The sequence below is a fragment of the Lissotriton vulgaris genome, unplaced genomic scaffold, assembly GCF_964263255.1.
Source record: "Lissotriton vulgaris unplaced genomic scaffold, aLisVul1.2 SCAFFOLD_798, whole genome shotgun sequence".
NCBI classification, from domain to species: domain Eukaryota; kingdom Metazoa; phylum Chordata; class Amphibia; order Caudata; family Salamandridae; genus Lissotriton; species Lissotriton vulgaris.
Window position 1 is genome coordinate 438938 of NW_028243133.1, and position 24181 is coordinate 463118.

Genomic DNA, 24181 nt, shown 5'->3' on the forward strand with positions numbered 1-24181 from the left:
ATTACTGTGAATTTACCAACGGATTAAGGGATGTCTTTGAAACAAGTAGCGGCAGGGGCGAACGAAAAGGACAAGTTCACTCGAACCCGTAGGACGTTTTAAATCATGATAATGGAAGAAGGACACTGCCGGGCTTCTGACAAGTAACTCGCTATAGTAACTTGCTGACCCGCCTAGTAAAACGATTTAATGTAAATTTCCAACTTAGATTAAAAATTCTGAATATGTTTTTGAAAATTATGGGTAACTGGCTGTAATGCCTCTTACAGCGTTTGAATGTTGTCATGCGTAACAATAGCAGCTACGGGTCAAATAATATTATGCAATTTGCTTTGATTAAAATGATATGAAAAAATCACTCAACATGGTATTATTCAGGAACTACAAGTTATCGCAGTGTCTAAAAGCGTAGTGATTCCAGCCTCCAAATAATCTAAGATGGCTGTCGTGTCTCGCAAGTTTATGGCCGGTTTTCAACTGCAGTTAGTCCCCTGTCTATTTCCATTGTGCGAAAATGGCAGTACGGCGTTACGGGACCGCCCACTGACCTCGGCCTGATTTGAAGTTATGGAGCGTTGTTCTCCTCTAGAGTGACAATAAAGTTGCTACAAAGTGACCTTCAGCTGATTTTCCCCAGCCTGCATCTGGGTGCTACGTATAAGTGTTCAGTGCGCGTGCGCACTCGTCTCCAGTCACTTCGACCTCTGCAGCCGGTGAGTATCGGCAGGCTCCTGTCGCTTTCTTTATCCAGTGCCATCCTGCTCGAAACACCTTTTAGCAAGGAGCTCTCGTCACAGTGTACAGCCCACTGTGGTGCAGGCGGCCTCTAAGCCCGGTTCTCAGTCTGTGACCTTCCTCTTTTACAGAGCGGGTGACCCCGGTTTTTGACAGCAGCCCCTGTGGACCCCCGATAAATCACCATGTACGCCTGCGCCAAGCTCGTCTGCACCCCTACCTTGGTAAGGAGATCTCTGGGGTCAGAGTATTGGGAGGGAAGGGTTGGAGCGGGGGTTTAAGTCGCTAAGGAGGGTACATTGACATTGTCCTTCCGGGCTGGGGCCTATGGGCTTCATCTGAACCACGGAGCGTTCCACGTACAACTCTGCGCGCGAACCGAATGCTCTTGCTGTGGGGCGTCACGGTTCTGTGTTCATGTCGCTCCCGGGTTCGTTCGGCCCATGTAAGTTGCCAAATAACCGTGACCTCTATTGGAGGATCAGCCAAGGACAAGCGCGGCCTGCAGCGAACGGCTCCGGCAATGGCCTTCGAAGCGTCTATTGCATGTCTGTTTTTTTTTATTAAATCGCATTTCTGTGCTTTGTGTCCTCTCCAAACAACTGTAATGTTACCGATTAAGTACGCTCATCTGTATTGACTGTATCTTTTGTAGCAAGATCACATGCACTGTTAGCTATAGGTGGAACATCTCCAGTCAGTCAAAAAAAGATATATATTGCTTGAAACGGAAAAATTTAAGTGCTGTTTCTGAGCAGTGCCGATACACTCAAAATAAAAAGTGCCGGTACTTGGTACCGGCCCATTTAAGACACTGAATATAGATTGTGTGTTTGTGTTTTATATATTTTTAGTTTTTCAGACTAAAATCAAATGTCGGTGTAGAGAGTTTACGCCACGGTATTTGCCCGATCTGCTTGGGACAGTGTCAAAGAATATTTTGCATAGGTGAGCGAGCAGCTCAAAGTTTGGGTCCGTGCATTGGTAGAAGGTTGTGCTTCCCTAGAAATCAACTGACGTCTCTAGCTGATTGTGTTGCTGTCACGTTTGGATTCGTGTTTCTTATAAACGAAGACGATGCGCTCTGAACAAAAGCTGGCAGCCGCTCCTGTCGTTAATGTGACTGTACGAAATGCAGTTAAACTTGCCCCATATCTGTTTAGTTGAATCCATGTTGCTCCTTAGTATCGTATGGTGATGGAGTTTATTGTAGCAATGGCATTACTGAGTGCTGATGGTGGAGACTACGTATAAGCTGATTTAAGATGCTTGTGCTTTTATGTTGTATGTCTGTTGATACCCTTGCTGTTTATTTTTCGTGTAGGTCCGTGCTGGGTCTCGAGCTCTCTACAGACCAATTTCAGCAACCATATTGTCTCGGCCAGAGGTCAGGACTGGAGAGGTAAATCAGTACTACACCGCATTGCCTAAGGTGAACCTGTCTATGTGACTGACACACCAACCTCTTGTCTATTCTCAGTTTCTGATATCACAGGAGGGTTTTTGTTTCTTTCTTTTGTGTATTCTGATTACACGCCTTTCATTAACGTGCTTTCCCATGTTACTTGAGTTTCTTGGAATGCTGGGGCACACGTGCTCTTTACTTGTCCTGTTCACTGAACTCAAGGTTATTTGTAATCGGTTTATGTTAAGTGTGTTCTTGATCAAGGTTATATATCTGTCATGAGCCCTGTCCACTGATCTCTATTGTGCTACTGATTGTTCCATTCAAGATTACTGCTGTTATGTAACACTTGCACTGATTAGTTTATTAAATTGATATTTATTTTTATGTTGCAGGGGAACACAGCGCTGGTTTGCGGGACTCCGAGCACCGTAGCACTCAGAGAATTCCAGACTAGTGCAATCAGCCGGGACATTGACACTGCTGCCAAATTTATTGGTGCTGGTGCTGCCACAGTTGGGGTGGCTGGTTCCGGGGCTGGCATTGGAACCGTTTTTGGAAGTTTAATTATTGGCTATGCCAGGTAAGCACTGCTGGAGGTCTCTTGTATTCAATTGCTTTAAACTACTGCAGCCAAAAGGATGAGAAGTGTACTCAGATTTTTTGTACTCTATTTAGACTGTCACTACATGCAGTTGCACCATGATTGATATTGGTATGTAAACCAATAGGGCTAAACAAAGCGCCAGTTTTTATGCATTCTCTAGTGCCCTCAATCGGGTTATCATATGTTCCCAAATGAAAATTGAGTGTTCACCCAACTTGACATTGCTATTTCACACTAACCTCCTTTTTCCTCTGAATATTACTACAAGCCCTACAGTTTAGGAGTGAGGGTGGGGCAAGTACTTGCAGTTTTGTTCTGCATTGAAATTGTTTCCGTACATTATCCTTCAGCCTGAGCTCTAAATTAGGAGTGTCAGAACTCCTTTCAGGGGGGCATGTAAGGGGTCCTAGGCCCAGCCATGACGGTTGAGGCCTTTTGACTGGATCTACTGTGGATCCTGAGCTTGTCCTCCAGTCCTGGTCACAGGCAGAAATATTGCAGAGCTTTCCCTCCTCGCACATCCCGTCCTCCCCTTATCTGTTTCCAGGCACCAAATGTGATTTACGATCTGGGCCTGAAGTTTTATGTTGAGGTTCTGCTTCTTGTGACGTGTACCCTGCCTTTCCCTCTTTCTCTTGCAAGTCTGTCATACTAGGAGAGATTCCGAAGTTGATAATCCTACAACACAGCCCGTGAGTGACTAGAGATTAAACCTGGATGTTAGCCTCAGTGATGTGTTTCTAAGATTAATCATGGGCCCCCAACCAACCCTGCACTCTGATTCCCTTATCAGCCCATCTCCTTTCTCCAGCATTCATTGGGATCTCACTGAATCGGAATATCCTTTTAAAGTGTAGAGGGGGAGCCTTACACTCCCTTCTCCAGTTTCCCATCCAGCTCACAGGAATGCAGCAATACACATCTGTGTGGTGGTGGTGGGGAGAGAATATTCCTGTTCTCATAATGGTTCCACCAGGGAAGCCTGGACTTGTAGAATGGAACCCAGTGTCCTCCATGTAATGTACCATTACAGGCACACTTGCACTCTGTGTATATACCCACACCCTGTCCAGTACTGTTGCCTCCCTTCAGTAGCCACCCCAGGCACACAATCAGCACACACAATATCTACGTGCACTACTAAACACTCAAGCGGTTCTATATTGTACAGTGGTATGCTACATGCAAACACACTGCTAGTACATGCATTTCCCATGTGTACACTTCTCCCTTTATACATTGTACTGCTTGCAAGCACACACTGCACTACAGTGGTTATGTAATGTAACTATCTGTTCTACATATACCCAGTAAACGCAGCAAAATGCATGCGTTGCTACATCCCTGTACGCTTCCTAGGGGCACCTACCTCCAGCGCAGTCACTACTCTTGCACAGCACGTCAATCCAACCAATGTAAGCTAAGCCAATCCATGAGTTAAGTACACAGCAGCGGGACCTTAAAGGCGAGGGAGCCAGTAGGCCTCACTCCATTGACTCATTACCTTCTACATTATGCTACTACCACTGCGCTCGTACTGCCTTAACTTCTGGTGAAGGCAGTTGCCTTTGGGCACCCCTCAAAGTCCAACAAGACCAGTGTCTGACAGGCATGTCATGGCACACATGCATGATCCATGTTTGCGTAGGGCAACTAATCAGCATTCAGGATCCCTTCAGTAGGGCAAGGGTACACATCCATTACCATGTAGAGAATTTTTTCATGCCAACAAGGAGTTAAAACCATGCAGTATTACAACAGCAAGGTGTGAGCTGCAGGTGCCTGGGGTGTCTCCACCCCTGTCCCATGTGTTCTAGGGATTTAGTCCAGAGCTTTGCTGCATACACAAAGGTTTGTCTCAACATTTGTTCCTCTTGGGCCTCGTGGGTCCATAATCTTGCTGATAGATGAGCTGCAGGTTGTGTGCGAGTTGGCGGTATGCAGTTTGCCGATCATTTACCTGGGTTTGTCTTTGCACATTTTAAAAAGTGAAAACCATTTATGACCTGTAATGTTTGTATGATAGTCTTCTTTTGGTGAGGTGAGTCGCAATTTCTGGGATTTTCTTGTAGGCTGGCTAGTGAGGTGACTGTCTCAGTCTTAAGTTCTAGGTGGTGGTTTGCTAAGGAGGATCAGCAGCCATCTGGCCTTTTGGTTTTTCAGTTGCACTTGAAAGTTGGGTAAGAGGCTTTAGGAGGCATGGAATTGGGGTTCGAGGGGGCAGGGGCGTAGGCTGGAAGGCTATCTACCTAGCTTTGACGGGTGTCCTGGGATCGTTTGGATAACGTGAATAAATATACCAAAGCACTAAATGCAAGGCAAAGTATAGTTGGTCCATAAAAAAGGATTCTTGTAGATGTATAATCTGGTTTATTAGTGACAAGACCAGTTAAATGTAGTCTTGTACATGCATGTGAATAACAGGCGACCCATGTTTTGTCACCTGTTTACTTCGAGGCTGTGTATGAACAGTCACTTAAATGTGCTCTCAAGACTTATACAAGTAGCCGAAATGTAGATCGCAACTTTTTGCTGGAAAGGGTGTATGGGCTTGTGCTCCAAAGGATTAAAATGAGGCCCTTTTCAGGTATAAAATGAGTAAAAACCTAATCAGAAATGTACAAAGATAGCGGAGAGAAATAGTGTCATTGATAGCCTAACGTAGCAAAAGCGTGAAGTTGGGAAATTCTGGACTTGTGATCTCGGCTATATAATGACCACCGACCACAAAAACCAACCAAGTGCATTAGTAGAAGACTCACAATATTGCACAGACAAAATTGGGGTGACGGGTGAAGGTGTTGCCCTAGATAAGTAATATCCTGGCAATAAGTTTGACAAGAAGAAAATATTAGAAGATCCAAAATCTGGCTTTCAAAGTAAACGAGAAGACAAATGAAATGGATTACTCCACGAGAGAAGCTCCGTTTAAAAGTGAATTGTTCTTTCAATGAAACGTTAATAAAAACTTACGAAAGTAACAGCAGGGTCAGGCGGAGAACCTTTAGTCCCTACCTGTTGAATACAAACTAAGTTCTGCCGTTAAATAGCCATTCCACTACTGTTATAGCTTCTTGAAATTGAAAGAGTCCCAGTATATTAGAATGTAAAGATACCTAGACAATGGACTATGCTAGCAAAATAAAGTCTTTCACGACTTACAAAATTCCTGTCAACATCATCGTAAAGTAAAAAAAATAGTAACATAAACATGTTCGGTATAAACCTAGAATAAAGTGTGATTTCTTGACGTCACTCAAACATCACATAAGATAGCTGGATAAGTGCATCTTTAGAAGTAAAGTCCTGCCTTGACCTGTGAGATATGGACAGTGCAGGTGATTTCGTAAGACAACTTCCTTGGTGCACATTTTTGAGAGTAAGTTATACCATGACCTGTGAGATGTTGAGTAAGTGCAAATAAGGTGATGTGAAGTTTCTGCACTTTTTTTTCCCCCCACTTTTTCAGACATATTTCAACATATACATAAATAAGTCCAACACAAAAGCTACATGTCTAAGTTAGCCCGGCCAACTATACATGTATATTGATCTAATTTTTAGTCCACTATACGTAGGCTACTAAAATCTAAAGATCAGATTTAAGAATCCTAATTTAGTAAACAAAAAAGACACTTAATCATGTAGTAACTCCATCCTAGCTAGTTCATACTGAACTCTCCTCATCTATTATATAATATGTACTACTTGTTCACATCCTCAATTATTCATATAATTTAGAAAACGGTCCCATATAGTAAGCCCCAACTTTCGTTTTCTTGACCCCTTTAAAGAATATAAGCTGAATTCCAGACTGGCCAGTCTGTACATTTTAGCCCTCCGAACCTCAAACCTTGGCGGTTCAGGGCACAGCCAGTCTCCCGCAATGCAAAGACGAGCAACAGTCATTGCCACAAAACAGTCTATGCTTATACATGAGAGATCCCTTTGAGACTGTCTGCCCCATCCCTAAAATCATCAAAGCGTAAGATACAAAGTGGATCCCCTAATATATTAGATAAAAAGCGTTCCAGATCACTCAAACACATTTAATTTTACACAACTAAAAAAATGTTCCATATCTGCATCTTCTGCCCCACAACGGAAACACTTTCCATCGTATCGATTGCCCCATTTCTTCATCCGTGCTGGCGTGTAATATAACCTGAATAAAGTTTTAAAGAATTGTACTTCTAAGTTTGGTGACATCCGCACCTCCTTAGATCTAGAAATTGCCTCATCCAGAGATGTCAGATTCCCTCTCTACTAGTATCTCTACCCATTGTAGACTTTGCTTTTCCAGGTCGTCCTTCTGCCCAGAACTTAAAATCTTATACAATACGCCAATCTTGCTCTGAACCATTAAGGCTTCAATCAAAGGGCTAGTAATTAAGTTTAATTTCAGTTTTAACAGAAAATCACGGATTTGTAAAAATTTAAAGAGCTGAGAATGCTACAAATTATAAACCCTTACTAAATCCTCAAAAGGTCTAATAATCCCCCTCTGATCATTTAGATCGCCCAGTAGCACAATGCCTTTCTTGCCAGGCCCTTACCATCCTGTCATCAAATACAGATGGAAGTAGTTTTTTCGCCCTCATCGGAGTATAATAAGAAAGCGCTCCTAAATTAATCAATTTACGAATTTCTTCCAAAATTTAAATGCTGCAACTACAGTCTTGAACTTAGTTCTTTTAAAATAACTCCAATCAATTTCCCTAAATAAACTGCAGTGAGCTTCAATTCCTAACGTTAAATGAAATATAGAGCTATTAAGTCCTAGTGTTACATTGCCCTCCACACCTTCCACTAGTAGCATAGCCATTTTTTTGAAGAAAACAAAATAATATAAAGTAAAATCCGGTACTCCCAAACCGCCCTTTTCTCTTGATAGTGTAGTAAGTCTCATGGCTCTTCGCGGCTTTCCAGGAGCCCATAAAAACCTGAAGCATAGAGCCTGTAGTTTTTGTAGTTGAGGACCTGATATTTCCAATGGCATTGCTCTAAAGCAGGGGTCTCCAACCTTTTCTGTAGCGAGAGCTACTTCTGATCAGTGAAACTCGTCGTGAGCTACTAAAGGCAGAGCAACTTGCGAACTGTTCCCAGAGTCCCCCCACACACAGCTTCATTGACTAAAAGGCCACAACAGAGAAAGAGCTACCCATTTAGTATATGCAAAGCCCAACCAAAAAACCTATTCCGGCTTCCCTGTTGAACAGACTGTGTGATCCTGGCCTTTGCAGTCACCAGCAAAGCACACTACAATCATAAAATTATAGGGACTTGCAGAGCTGTGTAAAACTACCAACATGCTGAAAACCACAAACTGAATGTCTGCCTCCGATTCCTGGTCATCAACTATACTGCTCCATCCCATAACACAGTAAAGGCACCTCGGCGGTCATCACGTATGACACAGAAACACTTCCATACAGGATCACATGACAATGACAACACCGTACCAACCACACATCCTACATGGATTAGCCTGCTGGCCATATATGTAAGCACCTCAGTGCCCCACAAAGGGATAATAAGCTCTTAAAAAAATATAAATACTGCGATACAACAATTTTTTTTACATTGTGCCTTCTTTTTCTTTATTATCACACATAACTGTAACTTGAAATGCTTGAGTTCAGGGTGTGCACTGTGCAAAAAGCTCCCCCAAGAGAATATATACAGCTGTTACACATGACTTGCCTCTTAGTACATTAATATAGCATTGTCATGACATAAGGGACGGTGGCAGTCCATGACTGTTTCATGTTTAAAAACTATCACTTTTAAAAATGCCTCTTGATGCAGTGGTGTAATTTGATGCTCCGTTGAAATGCTTCTCTGTGTTGGAGAAATAAAATAACATTATTTTTAAAGGATACCATTTTTGCATGACTTTTGTGTCATCATTTGCAATATTTTCAAACCTGTGCTCGTGCAAAGATGGGGCCATACACCGAAGCTTGATTCATGTTTCACCTTTCCATATTCATTGGCCTCAGAAAAATATAGTCACTACAGGGGTTGGTTAGGTACTTTTTTCAATTGGGATACATAAGTGAGGTTTTGAGCCTTATGCTCATTGTGCCATAAAATTAACACTTAACCATTATTTCATGAAATCAAAGCAACGTTTTTCAGGGATTTAAAAAAAAAATAAGGTACCTCTTGCAAGTTGTCCCTAGGCACAAACCGAAACCAGGAAGTTATTAAACCTTTCTCTCATCATTTCATTACATTTTAATGAAAATAAATGTAAAATGATGTTCCTGGGTCTGGTTTGGGGCCAGGAACAACTTCACAGCTGCCACGTTTTCAGGTTGCTTACGTATGACATTTAGGCATAATTACCATGGAAACAAATAAATATTACAAATTGTCCCCGTCTGAGACATGAAAAAATTTGTAGACTTACCATAACTTGGTCTTCCTGCTGATGGTTGCTGTGCTAATCTACTGGCATCACACGTTCAACAGGGGCAGAGGCGCTCTCTCTGAAGGGGGCATGCTGCTGCAGGTCGAGTGGCATCATGTCAAGGACACTGCTGGCAGCAGGCATTACTCGTCCCTCTGTGGCCTCAATCAATGCTGGTGCTCTGCTGCTGGCGTCACGCTAGGCAAAAATGCATAAACTGCTCTCTTGACTGGGCCTGGGGCTCAGCAGAGGGCACAGACCGCATGCTGCCTGCAATGCTGGTCTACCGTGGCTGCAAAGTTGTCTTTTAAACGGCAGCAGTCATCTTTTAAAGACAGCTCAGCGCTGCTGGTAACAGCGTGATTAGACAACAGGTGCGTGATTACCAGCCTCTTCAACATGCAGGCCCGTCAGGAGAGGGCCATCTCTACACAATCTGGACGACAGTGTGCCCTATGCACCCTCCACCTCCCGCATCAGTGCTCAGGTGAGTGCTCCTCCTGTTTTCACTGGGCGGCAATCATTGTCTGCTAATGCTTCGGGTGGGTGGCCCCAGGAAATAAAACACACATCTTCCGATGCCTAGAACATGTGGCACCAGGGATGCATGACTTCCTCTGCCCACATGGTTAAAATGTGTTACTTGAGCCTAGCAGCGGCTGGCACCAGGAATGGCAAATTTAAGCTGGTTTCGACATTGTCCAACCACCCTGCGTGGTCATGGGAGGAGGGCACTGCTCGGTGATGCTTATTCTAGGACAGGCCACGTGGTATCAAGGAGGCCACTGCAGGGCTGAGTGAGTCTCCGTTTGCTTGAATCACGCAGTCAGCCCCAAGGCCGAATTGTAATGTGCTTATTAGGTCCCCCTAGGACGGCAAAAATCTAGCCATGCTTCTGACAGGCCGACTTCACCCGCTTCTCCCCGCCCCAGCTATCTTAATAGCCAATGGCAGCAGTGTAATACCGGAAAAAAACACACGAACAGACAAGAGGTCAAAAAGGCCTGAAAATAACATAATGACAGTGACAGGATGCAAAAGTGAGCATCGGACCGCGAGCTACTGGTAGGTTGTTGGCGAGCTACCGGTAGCTCGCGATCGACCGGTTGGAGACCCATGCTCTAAAGAGATATAACGCCCTTGGTAATATGTTCATTTTTAAAATATTAGTTCGGCCAATTAGGGTGAAATGCAGTCTCCCCCATCTCTCCAAGGACTCTGCAATATTACTATATAGTGATCCCCAATTTGCCTCCCCTACTGCCAACATTGATGCCCGTACACCCAAATACGTTGCTTCCACTACAACTCTTGAGTCACCATCTCTCGCGATCTCGGTGCACACACTAGCATTTAGCTTGTATCCGGATATACAACCAAACTCCTCAGCTAATCGTTCAATCTCAATCCACGTGGAGGCCGGATCATCCGAAGTGACCACGATATCGTCCTCATATGCGAAAACTGTATGGGGGCTATTATGTACAATAAACGGTTTAATAAACCTGCTTCCAGAAAGCATTGTAATAAAAGGGTTTATGTAGAACGCGAAAAGAAGGGGAGAACAGGGACACTCCTGTCTTGTCCCTCTAGTAATCTAGATTATTTCAGAAGTTGAACCAATTGCAGCTATTCTGGCTATTGGTGACTTGTATAAAGCTTGCAAAGCTATCAAACTGTCACCTGAATCCCATACTCCATTAACACCCATAAATACTGCCATTCGACGCGGTCAAACGCTTATTCCGCGTCTAATAGTATTAATCCTAATCTACGTTTCTCCACTTCTGCAGTGTTGAATAAAGTAATGACTTCATTAATGTTTCACAGTCCCCTGACCAGGTAAGAACCCATGCTGATCTTGGGAGACTAGTGAGGTAATTACTTTAGAAAGACGATTAGCTAAGATCTTAGAGTATATTTTCCCATCACAATTTAAGAGGGAAATGGGTCGGTATGAGCCAGGTAGTTCTGCAATTTTACCCTTTTTGCTAAAAACTACAATTGTAGCCTCATTCCACATCTTTGGTGGTGCCCCAGTTTGAGCCACCCTGAAAGTAGCCAACATCTTTTAAATCATCAAAAAAAACGTTATTGATCTCCCCCCAGGTAGCTGGTCCGGCCCTGCTGCCTTACCACTTGCCAATTATTTTACAGCATTAGTTAACTCTTCTAACGTTATCAGATCATCCAGCAGTTCTAGGGCTTTGGGGTCTTGCAGAGCTCCCCAAATGAAGCTGAGTTTAATTCCACCATCGCCCTTTGCTCCATATTATATAATTTGGAATAAAATTTGTGAAAGATTGCCAGAATCTCCTTTGGATCCGACCTTAAGACCCCAGTTTTATCTTTTAGCGCTTTGATATTTCTGCTTGCTTCATTCGGAATCTGTGGGCTAAGGGTCTCCCTACTGCCTCTCCATACTCATGACAGATTTTCCTCTGTGCCAGATATTTTCTCGCATTTTCACTGTCCAATATTCCCAGAATTTTGGCCCGTTTTCTAGCCACTTCATCTGCTAAAGTATCTATATTACCATGGGTAGCTATTCCCTGCATCAAGTTCTCCTTGGCACGTTGTAATTCCCCGTAACACATCTCCATTTCTGTTTAACTTTTTTTGACTATTCACCCCAAAGCTAACAACCTCCCCCAAAAGCAGGCTTTAAAAGTGTCCCACACTATATTATCTGCAGAGTCCCGATTATTGTCAAAAAATTCCTTTATCCACCCTGTCACATGCTCCTTTCCTGTCACATGCTCCTTTAAAACTATAATTCAAACCTAATTTTCGATCAAAGGAGAATTTCCTAATATTGCCCAGTGTTCCCCACCCAGAAAGAATTAAGACAATCGGTGAGTGATCTGATGCAATGTTGTGGTAAATCTGCATTTTGGCTTTAGCTAAATACGGAATACTAAAAAAAAAAAATTAAGTCTTTTTTTTTTTATGAGGATGGGAATAAAAAGTAAATCCTGGATCTGCAGAAAATAAAGTACTCCAAACATCCACCAGACCATAGTCTTTTAAAATGTTAGAGAACCTTGCACACCTGAGGTTTCTGGCCGCTATATCCTTTTAGTCCCCTAGCAAAATCCTGGCTAGTCAAATTAATATTCATGTCCCCACATTTAATTAATGGGTTAACCCAAGATGCCAACTCCATATGGAGCTCTTCCAAAACAGCGGACTCATCTAAATTAGACCCGTATATATTACATACGGTAAATGCCCCGCGCCACCCAGTACCTTCTAATTAAACTATCGCCCCCGACACAGGTTATCTGCTAGTTTCTGCCGTACATTAAACCGGTTTCTTTTTGCTAAGATAGCAACCCCTCGTGTCATACCCGCTTGAGAAGAAACTAAAAGTCAATTTTAAACCAGATCCGTTTAAAGAGCATATTCAAATGTCTCTAGGAGCCGTTACCCAGTTGAGATTCCCCCATAATGCTTAACCAAACTAAACACAGCCATTACCCCTGCCCAAAGTATCATATTTCCAACTGTACTCCGAGCTACCTTTTAACTCTCTTACCATTTTGTTATTTTTTGTCTGAAAGTGGAATTTGTTGAAAGATTAACACCCTAGGTCTATTCGCGTTCCTATCACCTATTTTGCTTGGACGCTGTATGTGAAAAGGAAAACAGTGTGCTTTCGATTTTCCTATCCCAGTCTCTTAGCTCCGGGAAAGCATTTTTGAATAAATCCACGACAAACTTGCGAGGATTCTGCCTCTCTTTGCCTTCAGGCACCTGAAGGATTCTCAGATTATTGCAGCGGGCCTGATTTTCAAAGTCTGCGAACTTCCACTGAGTATCCTCCTTAATTCCCTGTAAAGTCGGTCACCCCTTTCTGTTGGTGAACCGTGTCCTCCAGATTGGAAATGCGGGCCTCCACCTCATTAAACCTAGATGCAGAGTCGGCTTGAGATTTCGCGATCCGACGGACCGAACTCTGAAGCTTTCTACACAGGGTTTGGACTCTTTACCTTTCTTCTCTAGTCTCATCTCGAAGTGCCATTATGGACTCCTAAATCAATGCCAAAGAGATCACCATTTATGGCTTTTGAAGGGCCCTCCTGAGATTCTAAACCATCTTCATCCGTGTTGGTTTTGTAATTATTTTGCGGACAGTGGAGGGGCTATCCTCCGTAATGTCTACCGAATCATCCAGGCAGATACTACTAGTTTGGCTACCCCCTTACAAGCGCATATGTTGTGCATACTGAGCAAGATGCTCACAAGAGGGTAGAGATGTCTCCGACATTGAATAAAAGTCGCCTGAGTCCGCATCATGTTGTGTAGGTGTAACTTCACCCCCACTGCCCGTTCCTGGAACCTGACGCAATCAGTTTCCATCTGGAAGGCCCTCCTGATTTTGCTGAGATTCTTTAATGTTTAAGGTGAGATTGGAAGTAGTGGTAGTGGAAGATACCGCTATTGCCTCCTTTACAGGCACCCCTTTTGTATTATCCTTCCCCGCAGCAGTTATGATTATTGCCGGTATCACTTTATTCTTATCCCCTCCAACTCCCTTAGATTTGGCTATATCAGGGAGACCTTTAGAGTTTTTAATTATCTGTGCGGGGGGCGTTGCGGTTTTGCTCACCTCAGTGGGGGTACTGTTCTCTCCTTGCTCTTCTTGAAGCCGCAGCTTTCCCCTTACACCTTTAGGTGGCATGGCGGTTCCTCTCGCTCTCCCCTAGCTTCCATCCAGCTTTTTGCTAGAAGCCAACTGACCACAAGTTGCTTCTCTCCAGGTGTGTCTCCGATAGTTCGCCGCGCCGAGTACAGCCGAGTTCGGCCGATTCAGCTCCGAGCTCCAAGCTATGGTTTCAACAGCCTGAAATCTTGAAGCCCTGGACGCCGATATCGTTAGTGTTGACGTTCACAGTCCCTGTAATTGCACGTCGAGCTGGGTCAGTGCCTCCAATCGCAATCCACTCTGTCCGGTCACGGAATTCCTAGTCCTCACTTTCCGCGTTCTCCTAATCTCATCACAGGTCTGCTGGTGAGTCGAGGAGCGACCAGCCTACACGTCCACTCGCGTGGGCGCCATCTTGCCTGATTCGCACCTCTGCATTTCATCTGTACAACAGAACATTTATAGGTGTAGTTGGCATAAATTAATTAGTTTAAGGCCCCCTGCACTCAAATTGGGGGGTCTAATATCGGATATAAATTGGCAAGTTCAAAATTAAAATGTTAGTCTGTTACCTCTCTCGAGCATTCAGCAAGTATAATGTTGGCATTCCAGAAGTAAGGAGCAAGCGTACAAGAGTGCAATGTATTTAAATGAAAGATTTATTTGAACGCAATAAAGGACTACAAGCAACCTAGTGTAAAGCTCGGGTTTGAGCTCGTCTTATTTGCGTTGTAAAAAAAATAAAGGCCCAATTATAGTATTTAACTTGCCAGCGTGTGTACGTTTGTTTTCCGGACCATGAATACTTTTTTTTTTTTAGGGGGGGTGGGGGGGGCGGGGGGGGGGTAGAGAAACAATAAAACAGTTTTCCGAATTATGTCGCTTTTCTCATTGGTCGTCCGAGTGAGGAACTAAATGAGTCTGTGGCAATCACAGGAGGAAAGTGCACTGCAGTCATGCTGACCATCTAATAAAGATAGGTTATCAAAGTAGGAAACAGGTAATGTTGTGTTCGGTTTTACACCTCAAGCAAAGTAAAGGACCACAACCCAGCAGTAGATGCAATGGCCCAAGTTCTTCCATATAGCAGTAGCTCCTAGTATGTTGCACTTTATTACACTATAGGAAACAAATACATGTATTGATTGCAGAGTAGAAAGGTGGGCCACGTCCCATACCCCCAAACAATATTAAGTCCTCACAGCATGATCATAGAAAGTTATTCAGTATTCCCTTAAGCCGATGTAATGGACGACATGAGTGAGATATTTTACATTGACTGTACCACTAACAGATATAGACACTATACATAGATGTTATATGCTATATCAAACAATCGCACATTGTTTCTTTTTTCTGTGAGAAATGTGTGTAATTCCAAATCGGTGTTGACCTCCGAATTTCCAACATTTATGTTTTGGCCACCCCTTCAAATCCAACAAGACCACAGTCTGAGAGACAGACCTATGTTATGGTGCACATGCACAATCCGTGTTTGCTTATAACAAAAATCAGCATTGGTGATCTGGACAACAGTACAGTAGGGCAAGGGTGCAGGTTCATTACCATGTAGAAGGATTTTTTTCATCCCAGCAAGGAGTTAAAACCACTTTGTAATAAAACAGCAAGGTGTGAGCTGTATGTGCCTGTACCCCTTAAACCCCCCCCCCACCCAAATATGCGATGCAGGGGTTATGTACTCCAGAGCTTTGATGCACACACAAAGGTTTGTCTCAACATGTGTTCCTCTTGGGCCCTGTGGGTCCTAGTTTGCAGATCAAGGAGTTGCAGCTTGTGTGTGAGTTGACTGTATGCAGGTTGTGGTTGGCTGGGAGTTGGTGGTATGCAGGTTGCCTATCATTTACCTGGATTTGTCTTTGATGCACATTAAAAAGTGAAAGCCCCCTGTGACCTGTAATGTTTGTATGGTGTGATTTTGTTTTCTTTTGGTGAAGCCAGTCACAGCTTCTATGACTTTCTGGAAGGCTGGCTCTTGAGGTGACTGAGTATGGAAAAAGTTCTAGGTGGTTATTAGGATCATCAGTGTGTTCTTTCTGCTAAGGATGATCAACAGCACTCTGGCTGTCTTGCCTTTGTTTTTCTCAGTTTCACAAAGTAGAGTTTAAATCTCCAGAAGGCATGGAATTGGGGTTGTGGTTGGCAGGAAGGGGACCCATCTAGTTTGAAGTCAAGACTGGGATCCTTGTTTTGACACCATGGAGGACACATTTTTTTTCTTTTTAAAAGCTGATTTGTTATTGGAAGGAAGTATAAATCTGAATCTCTAAGATGTTTCTACTTGAAGCAGTACTCGTGGAATATTGCTCTATGCTTTTCCCGTTTGATCTGCCTATTATCTTGTATTTGGGGCATGGGTGTTGGAGACCATGCACTGTGGGTTTAAAATGCACAAATCTTTCAGCCCTTATTTGATGTCTGTCTTTTCCTCTGCGCTTTTTATGCACGTAGGGGAACCACGTATGAGCATAGTGGTCCCACTTAAGGGATGCATTCATAGTGTGCAGGTCCTCTAAAGTTACAAAGAAAAATCAGGGTTAAGCGGTTAGTCTGGAGAGCCTGAGCAAGCAGATCGGGGTCTGATGGCTCATAAGCAAAGAGCCCTCACATAACCATATCGGTGTTATGCTTCATCACCTGGCAATGTTGGGCTGTTGCTGTAATGGCCAAGGGGCCCTTCGATGGGACTGTTAGCCAGAGGTCTTCTGAAAATAAGACACCATGATGGAGTGCCGTGTGTAGGTTGATGTGGTATCAAAAGAACCCAAGATCCTTCAGAAGCTATGATACATAAGTCCTCTTGTTGTAAGTAAAAACAAAGGGTGCTGTGTTGGAAACAATGATCCAGTAAAGCTCAGAGTAGTGGAAATATGGGTCAACCTGTTTCTTGCTATAGATTGTTGCCGTGGATCTGGGCATTTCATCAGGACAATGTGACCTCCAGGGTGAAAGAAGGGTAGGTCTCCTCGTTCCTAGCAGCTAGCGAGGTCTCAGTTATCCCCTAAGGGGCCATTTGCTTACTCAAATGGGGTTGGATTTTTAGATACTTTACGGTATACCCTACACCGTGAGGGTGTCATTTTTGTGATTGGGTACTTTGTTAATCCTTACATCCACAACCCCAATGATTTGCAGGGGAGGGAGGGTAGTGGCAAATTACCCCAACCTCTAACACCAGAAAGAGTAAGGAAGGGAAGAATGGGGATGTAGAAGGGAACCTATGGGGAAAGCAGATCATGGTCATCTGCCAGTGGGTAATCTGCATGAAACCAGCACATTCTACGACTAAATCCCCCCCCCATCTTTCAGTTGGATGGTATCCTTTATTGAACTATGTTGGTGTTTTGAGTAAGCACGTTTTGGTGCTGAATTCCCTGGATAAGCAGTCATAGGCTTGCATTGCTGTATCAGACACAGGCCCAATCTAGGTTTAGCACTGCAGATGCCTGGGATCCATTTATAAAATCTGCCCCCTCACGCTCAAATGGATGCTTCACTGACTATATGGTGCATTTCAGCTTAGAGGTGGAAACTTCCCTTAATTTCTGGCTGTGTTTTAGGTTCTACTCTCCCAATCCTTAATGTGTTTTGCATTCTAGTACGTGCGATCTTGCCACGCCCATCCCCCACAATTCTACATTCTTGGCGTTGAAAACCACCTTGCTGGCCAATTTGAGAAATAGTCTTTACATTGTAATGCACTCTTCCCTTGTCCTGCATAAGTATGTCCCTGTAGACTTTGAACTATGACCTAAAACACAAGGGACTGATCGTGTAAGTGGAGGCAGGCCTAATTGGGGGGGGGGGGGGGGGGGGGGGGGTGATAGTAGTGGGGGCGGAGGGGGGGGGGGGCGGGGGGAGTTGAGAAGCAGGCTCACTGTAAAATGAATTGACCACATTCTCAAACCAGCCTGACTTGTAAAGCCAATGGGGGCATGCCAACACACAATCTAATTGGCAGCTGCAGTGGCTTTATCAGTATTGTACTAAGTTACCTACTAGTCTGGCCACTGTTGCCATCGCTTATTGAAAGCTTTTTCTAAACCAAGCTAGCCTATAAAGGACTAAAGAAATCACTGTTCCTACTCGCTGTCTATAGTGCAGATGCTTTGAACTCAATACAGTTTAGCTGTAGACTGAAACCAGGCATCAAACTACTTGCAATGGCGTGTCAGGTTTTATTAGGCAAACTAGTTTTAGGGCCTACTGGTTCTTTTTGGCTAGAGAACTCGAGCTGACATGAACTGCTCATTCAGAAAGTGCATGAGCAATAAAAACCTGGAGTTTCTAAAGCGCGGCTACTCGCCCATGATGGTATCAAGGTGGGGGCTGCTGATTCTTCTGGGCGCGGAGGTTCAGTCGACGTCTAATGTTGTGGACCCGATTCAGGAAGGACCTCTACTGGGATTGCCTGAGGTGGAGAGGCAGGATGTTCCAGGTCTTGGGCGGTGAGGTAGGAGAAGGCTCTTCTTCTTCTGGTCTTGTGAATCCGTGTGACAGTGGACAGGGCAAGTTGGGCGGAGTGAAGTTGTGACTGGTATATGTAATGAGGGCGTGGTTCAGATATTCTGGTCCTGCGTCATGGAGGGCTTTGTAGTCATGTGTAACAAGCTTGAAGGCGATTCTTTTGTTGACTGGGAGCCAGTGGAGTTGTCTGAAGTGTTGTGTGAGGTGGCTGTGGTGGGCGATGTGGAGGACCAGTCTGGCTGCTGCGTTTTGAATGTTCTGTAATTTCATGAGTGGTTTCTGGGTGACGCTAGTGTAGTTTCCTTACTAGAGTTCTGGTGATGTGTGCATGGGTGACACACTTTCTGGATTCTGTGGGGATCAATCTGAATGTCTTTCACCACAGACTAAGTGTGTGGAAACTGGATGAGGATACTGGGTTGATCTGGCAGTAAATTGTGAGCAAGAAGTCCAGTATGATGCCAAAGTTATATGCATGGTCTGTGGGGGTGGGAGGGGTTCCCAGTTCAGGGAGCCACCAGGCATCGTCCTAGGCTGAGGGTGTGGATCCGAGTTGATCTTTCATCCAGGTGACCATGGCCTTCATCCCGCTGTGAAGGTTGGTTCTGGTGTCTGTGGGTTTATTGGTGTCTGCGTGTGAGACCATGTTGAGCCTGTGGTTTCTGACGGTGGCTGCAAGGTGGGGCCATGTAGATGTTTAAGAGGGTGGTGCTCAAGGAGGGGCCATGGGGGACTCTGCAGCTAATCTCTGTAGGTTCTGGGAGGAACGGAGGTAGTCTGACTCACAATGTTCAGCCGGTACGGAAGGAGTAGTTCCAGTGCTGGGCTTTGTTGTGGATGCTGGCACCATGAAGTTTCGCGATTGGGGTGCAGTGGAAGACTGTATCAAAGGTGGCCGAGAGGTTCAGTAGGTTGAGGGCCGCAGTTTCACTGTGTTTGAGGAGAGACCTGATGTTGGCGGTTACTTCGGAATCCGGATTGAGATGTCCAGGACGTGGTTCTTTGATCTCAAGAGTTGGGGGCTGATGGCCTTCGCAATGGCCTTGGTTGGGAAGAGAAGGGGGGGGAGATGGTCTGAAGTTCTTGAGGTCTGTATGGTCTGGGGATGGCTTCTTCAAGGGGTTGATCTGTGTGTTTCCAGTCATTGAGCGAGGTGGCAGTTTGATGGTGCATCAAAGCTTTGGAGGTGGCCGCGGTATGGAATATCTGATGGAGTTCCAGAGTGGATGGTCTTGAGTGTCTGGTAAGCGGAGTCAAGTTGAGCAGGATCTGCTGGGGTGCAATGCGGTTGTGTGAAGTGGTGAGGGGCAATGTGGCAGGGTCTTGGGTGTCAAAACTGTCACAGATTTGCGTGATCTTGTGGTAGAAGAAGGTGCCCAAGTATGTTGCAGTGGTCTTGGGAGGGTGGGATATCTGTCTCGCTGTTGGCCCTGACTAACTTCTTGACTGTGGCGAAGAGTTCTTTGCTGTTGTGTGTTGGTGTTTCGGTCTTGGAGGGCTGTTTTCTTTGTGGTATTGAGGAGGTGGTGTGCGTTGGCGGCGGTTTTGAAGGTTGTGTGTGTTTTCTAGGGTTTTATTCAATCTATTCGCGAGCTGTCTGCAGGTGCGCCTGGACTTGTGGGAGTGAACCAGCGGGCTTTCTTGTGTTGCTTGCCTGGTGCCTTCTCGAGGGGTTCCAGTGTCTGCGCAGTTGGATATCCATCGTGATGGTTGCGTGCTGCTGTGTTTGAGTCTGTCAGTGGAGTGGTAGTGCTGAGGAAGGAGAGCTGTTCTTCAGTGTCCTTGTTCCAGCTACAATGGGGGGAGGGGGTAGTGGGGACGGTGTGGGCAGTTGTGAATGGTGGAGATGGTGAAGGCGTGGTCGGAAAGGGAAGTTCGGTGGTGTGGCTGTAGGTTCCAGCTGGCTGAAGACTGGGTAAAGTTTGTCAGGCTGTCAGTCAGATCGGTGACTGATTTTGATGTTGCAAAGGTTCTCCAGAAGTGATGTGTTCGAGTCACTGGGGTTGTCCAGGTGGAAGTTGAGGACGCAGCGTAGGATGTAATCGGTCGATGCGAGAACCCTGTTGTGCGATGAGGTCTACAATGGGTTTCGGAAGGGTGGGCAGGGCCTGGGAGGCCTGTTGACTAGGGTGTTTTTGGGGTTGGTCTGCAAATACGTGTTCAATGGTTGTTGGGTCGTTCGTGTGAGTGGTTAGACAGATGGTTTTCTTGTGGATGATTGCGCTACCTCCTGGTCGGTTGGCACGGTACTTGCTGTTTTTTTTCTTCTTTGTAGTCGTTGGAGATTATTGGAACAAAGCAGGGGTTAGACCAAGCTTCTGTGAAGGTTATGTCTGAAGAGGCGGCATCGTGGCGGTTCCGGATTCCTGTGGCATGTTTGTGGAGGGAGCGCATGTTGAGGATGCAGTGGAGCCGGTCGAGTGCACGGTTTGTTGGCTGGGTGGCGGGTGGAGCTGGCAATTTGCCGCGGCTGCAGTTCCTTGGATATCCTTCGGTGGGGTGGCAGGCGATGTGGCATCCTGTGTTGATGGTGCTGGTCTATCAGTGGAAGGTCCGAGAACAAGGGTCCCGGTGCAGATGGGCGCAGGCTTGCCTTTGGCGCGGCCGCCATAAGTAGTGTGCAGGGGGGCTGGACAGCTGGGAGGTGGGATACACGGAGTGGGAAGGATCACTAGAGTAGGGGTGGGACCACAAGGGATTGCAGTGGCAAAGGGCAAAAAGCTGAAAACGGCCAGAAGCAAAACAGAGGCAAGAGGCAGAGAAAAGGAGACCGAAGGACAGGGCAGTTGGGCTCTACCACTAGACCACCAAGGATGAGGTGCAGGCAGGAGCCCGCAGGTGGAGGAGGGCCTTTAACTCCTGACCAGAGGGCATCAGCAGCTACCAGGTGGAGCTGTGAAGGGAGCAGTCCACTAGAATGGTCATTGGGCTGCACTTTCACAGCGCAGCAGCCATTAATTAGTGTGCAGGGGGGGATGGACAGCTGGGAGGTGGGAAACTTGGGAAGGGTCACTGAAGGCGGGGCCGTAGGGATCGCAGCAGGAAAGGCGGCAAAAAGGAGAGGCAGAGAAAAGCTGATAGACAGAAGGGCTGTCCAGCATCAGAGCAGTGCACTACCACTAGATCAACAGGAATGAGGTGCAGGCATGAGCCAGCGGTTGGAGGAGGGCCTCTAACTCCTGACCAGAGGGTCAGCAGCAGCAATGGGGCCAGCAGTAGCTCCCAGGCAGTTCTGTGCAGTGATTGGAGCAGTCCACTAGAAAGATGCCTTTAGTTTTGTTTATCTTGTTGCATTTTGCGTGCATTCAAAGACTGAGCAGTCGAATGTTAGCTTATGTGTTCTAACAAGCTGCTGCTTGTTTTTATCCTGGAGATTAGTAGTTACTTTTCTTTGAATGCAAAGCTAGTGGATTTTGTAAAGTAAACTGACAGTTGTGCTAGTCCACAACATTTAAATAGCTTGTAAATTAACACTACAAGTATTTCAGTTGAAACTTTTTTTGCAATTCTGAAGTGAGATGGAAACAAGGATGAAAGTATGCACATGTTGGTAATACTTGGTGATGTGCAAATGATAAATATTTGAAACCAGATTTCTACACTGTAGAGTATGTAGTTTTATCAGTAAACCTGTATGTCGGTTGGAAGGTTTGTTCCCATTTCAGTGGAAAAAGTTGGTCTGTAAATGCTTGAGTGCTACAACATGCTCTAGTAAGCGTGATTTTATAATATGAACTTCGAAGCCTTCCTGCCCTGATATTAGTGAACTAAGAGGCATGTCGAGGGTCGTGTATGTGGGGATATTATTTTTTAAATATACATGGAGCTTAAGTTTGGTCTAACAAATCAAACTATGTACAGCAGACCTAATGAACTCTCATTTGAATGTGCTAGCGTATGTGATTATGGAAAGGTGACTCGTATAATACAACATTTGCACATTTGCCTAGGATCACACTATCTGAGTCCAGTTTATTGGGTAGGTTAAGTAGATTATTTAAATCGCTAGACCGGCAGGGTTTGTAATATTTTCTGATTTTGAGGCCTGTGTATTTAGTCCAAACGTTCATTGCTTTACTCTGCTGTGCAGGTCACTTTTAAGTTCTGACACAATAGGTTGCATTTGCCCCATGTAACTATTCACTTCTCCAGGATATTAATTGGAGTGCTTGCTGTTTTGCATGTTAAAATTTTTCTTTCTTTTTGTTTTTAGGAACCCTTCTCTGAAGCAACAGCTCTTCTCTTATGCTATCCTTGGATTTGCACTTTCTGAAGCCATGGGTCTGTTTTGTTTGATGGTTGCGTTCTTGATCCTGTTTGCCATGTAAATGTGATGCTCAAGATGTTGGCATTAGATGATACAGATGTGATTCTACATATTTTACTCTGGCTCCCAAGAGATGTGTTGTCGTGGGAATGTACATTCTTTGCAAGGTCGTTTCATTAAAAATAGTGATAAAACTTGTACAAATGTGGTGGTGTCCATTCTTGTGGGAGAAAACTAATGTGCGCGATTTACATTTCACTTATTGAATAAGTGTTTCATGGCTAGCTTAGCCGACATGCCGGACTTGCTGCTGCCAATTTCCACTTTGGCTTAATGCACTGGCTCAACTCAGCCCGTGTTGTGTGCCAGCTTCAACAGATCTGTTGGTTCCCACAACGAGGGCAGTCCACTCCTCAACAGATGTTCGTGTTATGTTTTTTTCACCTGTCGTACTAGATCTGTTGAATTTGTCTATTGCAGCACCACCTGGACCACGCGCCTGTTTTTTCAATTTTGCCTTTGTTGCACCATAAATTTCAGTTTTCATTACTTAGTTCTTTAACCAGCACCGCACAGTTCTAGTTGCCAGTATTTTGTGTCGACAGCCTGCACTGCTTTTCTGCATTATTCATTCCTTATTTAGTTTCCACAAATTCTTCATTTGTCTGGGGGAGACACAACTTAGACTTTGTAGTAGTCAAAGTCTTCAGCTTATCGTGTGTGGTTTAAAAAAGAAAATAGTCTAGACCCTGGACTTCAGCTGTCATTGCAAATCTACAGTCTCATCGACCTCATCTGGTTTTCCCTCTATTTAGATTCTCGTGCATTTGAACAACCATTTAGTCTACTCCATGTCTGGCACCACTGCCCTTTGAACATTATGTTCGAGGCATGTGTGGCTGTAGCTGCACATGCTCTGCATAATACTGCCATCTAGTGTTTGGCCCGGATGTTTGCAACTTTTTCTTTGAAGTCTTTCAAGTCCTAACACGGGTAAAGTGATTACTCCTTTTGGTAATGGTGCGCCTGAGCATCGTCGACTCCATTGTTGCGCAGTGTTCTTACTGCCATCGGCTTCAGACGTGTATTACAGCGCTCCCGTTTGAGACTGCTTCTGGGATACTTTTGGTGCGTATTCCACTACCCTCGTTGGTATTGTGTTCGAACAAGTTCATCGCATATCGAAATTTGGAAGAATCACTCATTGGAACACTCGGATTACAGCCTTCAGGCCTCAAATTTTCGGGCTACCTTGCATTCATTCAACTCCATCAATGACACCCCGCTGATGGAGCTGGCGCCATTTTTTTTCTGCCCTGTTGCAAGTTCCCATGGACTGACAATCACAAGGTCTACAATCTGTGCTTATCCCCCGTGTACAAAAGACTGCGGGACTGTCTGGCTCGATGCAGAGACGTGCTATCGAACAAACACACCTGTCAACAAGATCGAACCAGCCGAGGATGATCTCAAAACTTCATCTCCAGAGAGGAAGGTGCCTTTTTGGTTCAAGAGCTGTCCTCTCGCTTGTAGTCTCATGATCTTCTATCTGGTCAAGGTGCCGTAAGTACTTAAATCCCACACCAAAACCTTCTGGTTCCTAAAAAACATAAGGCTTC

At 44.9% G+C, this 24181-nt stretch overlaps 1 protein-coding gene across 2 annotated transcripts; it reads left to right on the forward strand.

Moving 5' to 3' along the window:
• Window positions 1-542: 542 nt before the first annotated feature.
• LOC147668693 (ATP synthase F(0) complex subunit C3, mitochondrial-like) lies at window positions 543-22766 on the forward strand. Of its 2 annotated transcripts, none has more exons than XM_086948505.1 (5): window positions 543-713; window positions 867-959; window positions 2060-2137; window positions 2536-2723; window positions 22509-22766. In XM_086948505.1, the coding sequence occupies exons 2-5, from the start codon at window positions 921-923 to the stop codon at window positions 22621-22623; spliced, it is 420 nt and encodes a 139-aa protein (XP_086804631.1). In that variant the 5' UTR covers window positions 543-713; window positions 867-920; the 3' UTR covers window positions 22624-22766. The 2 variants fall into 2 exon arrangements, with proteins under 2 accessions (XP_086804631.1, XP_086804630.1); XM_086948504.1 differs by having other exon boundaries at window positions 573-713; window positions 2060-2167.
• Window positions 22767-24181: the final 1415 nt, after the last annotated feature.

Coding starts and splice junctions, on each gene's coding strand:
- LOC147668693 (XM_086948504.1), top strand. CDS start 921: ATGTACGCCTGCGCCAAGCTCGTCTGCACCCCTACCTTG. Junction 2,168..2,535: donor ACTACACCGCATTGCCTAAG/GTGAACCTGTCT, acceptor TTTATGTTGCAG/GGGAACACAGCGCTGGTTTG. Junction 2,724..22,508: donor TTAATTATTGGCTATGCCAG/GTAAGCACTGCT, acceptor TTTTGTTTTTAG/GAACCCTTCTCTGAAGCAAC.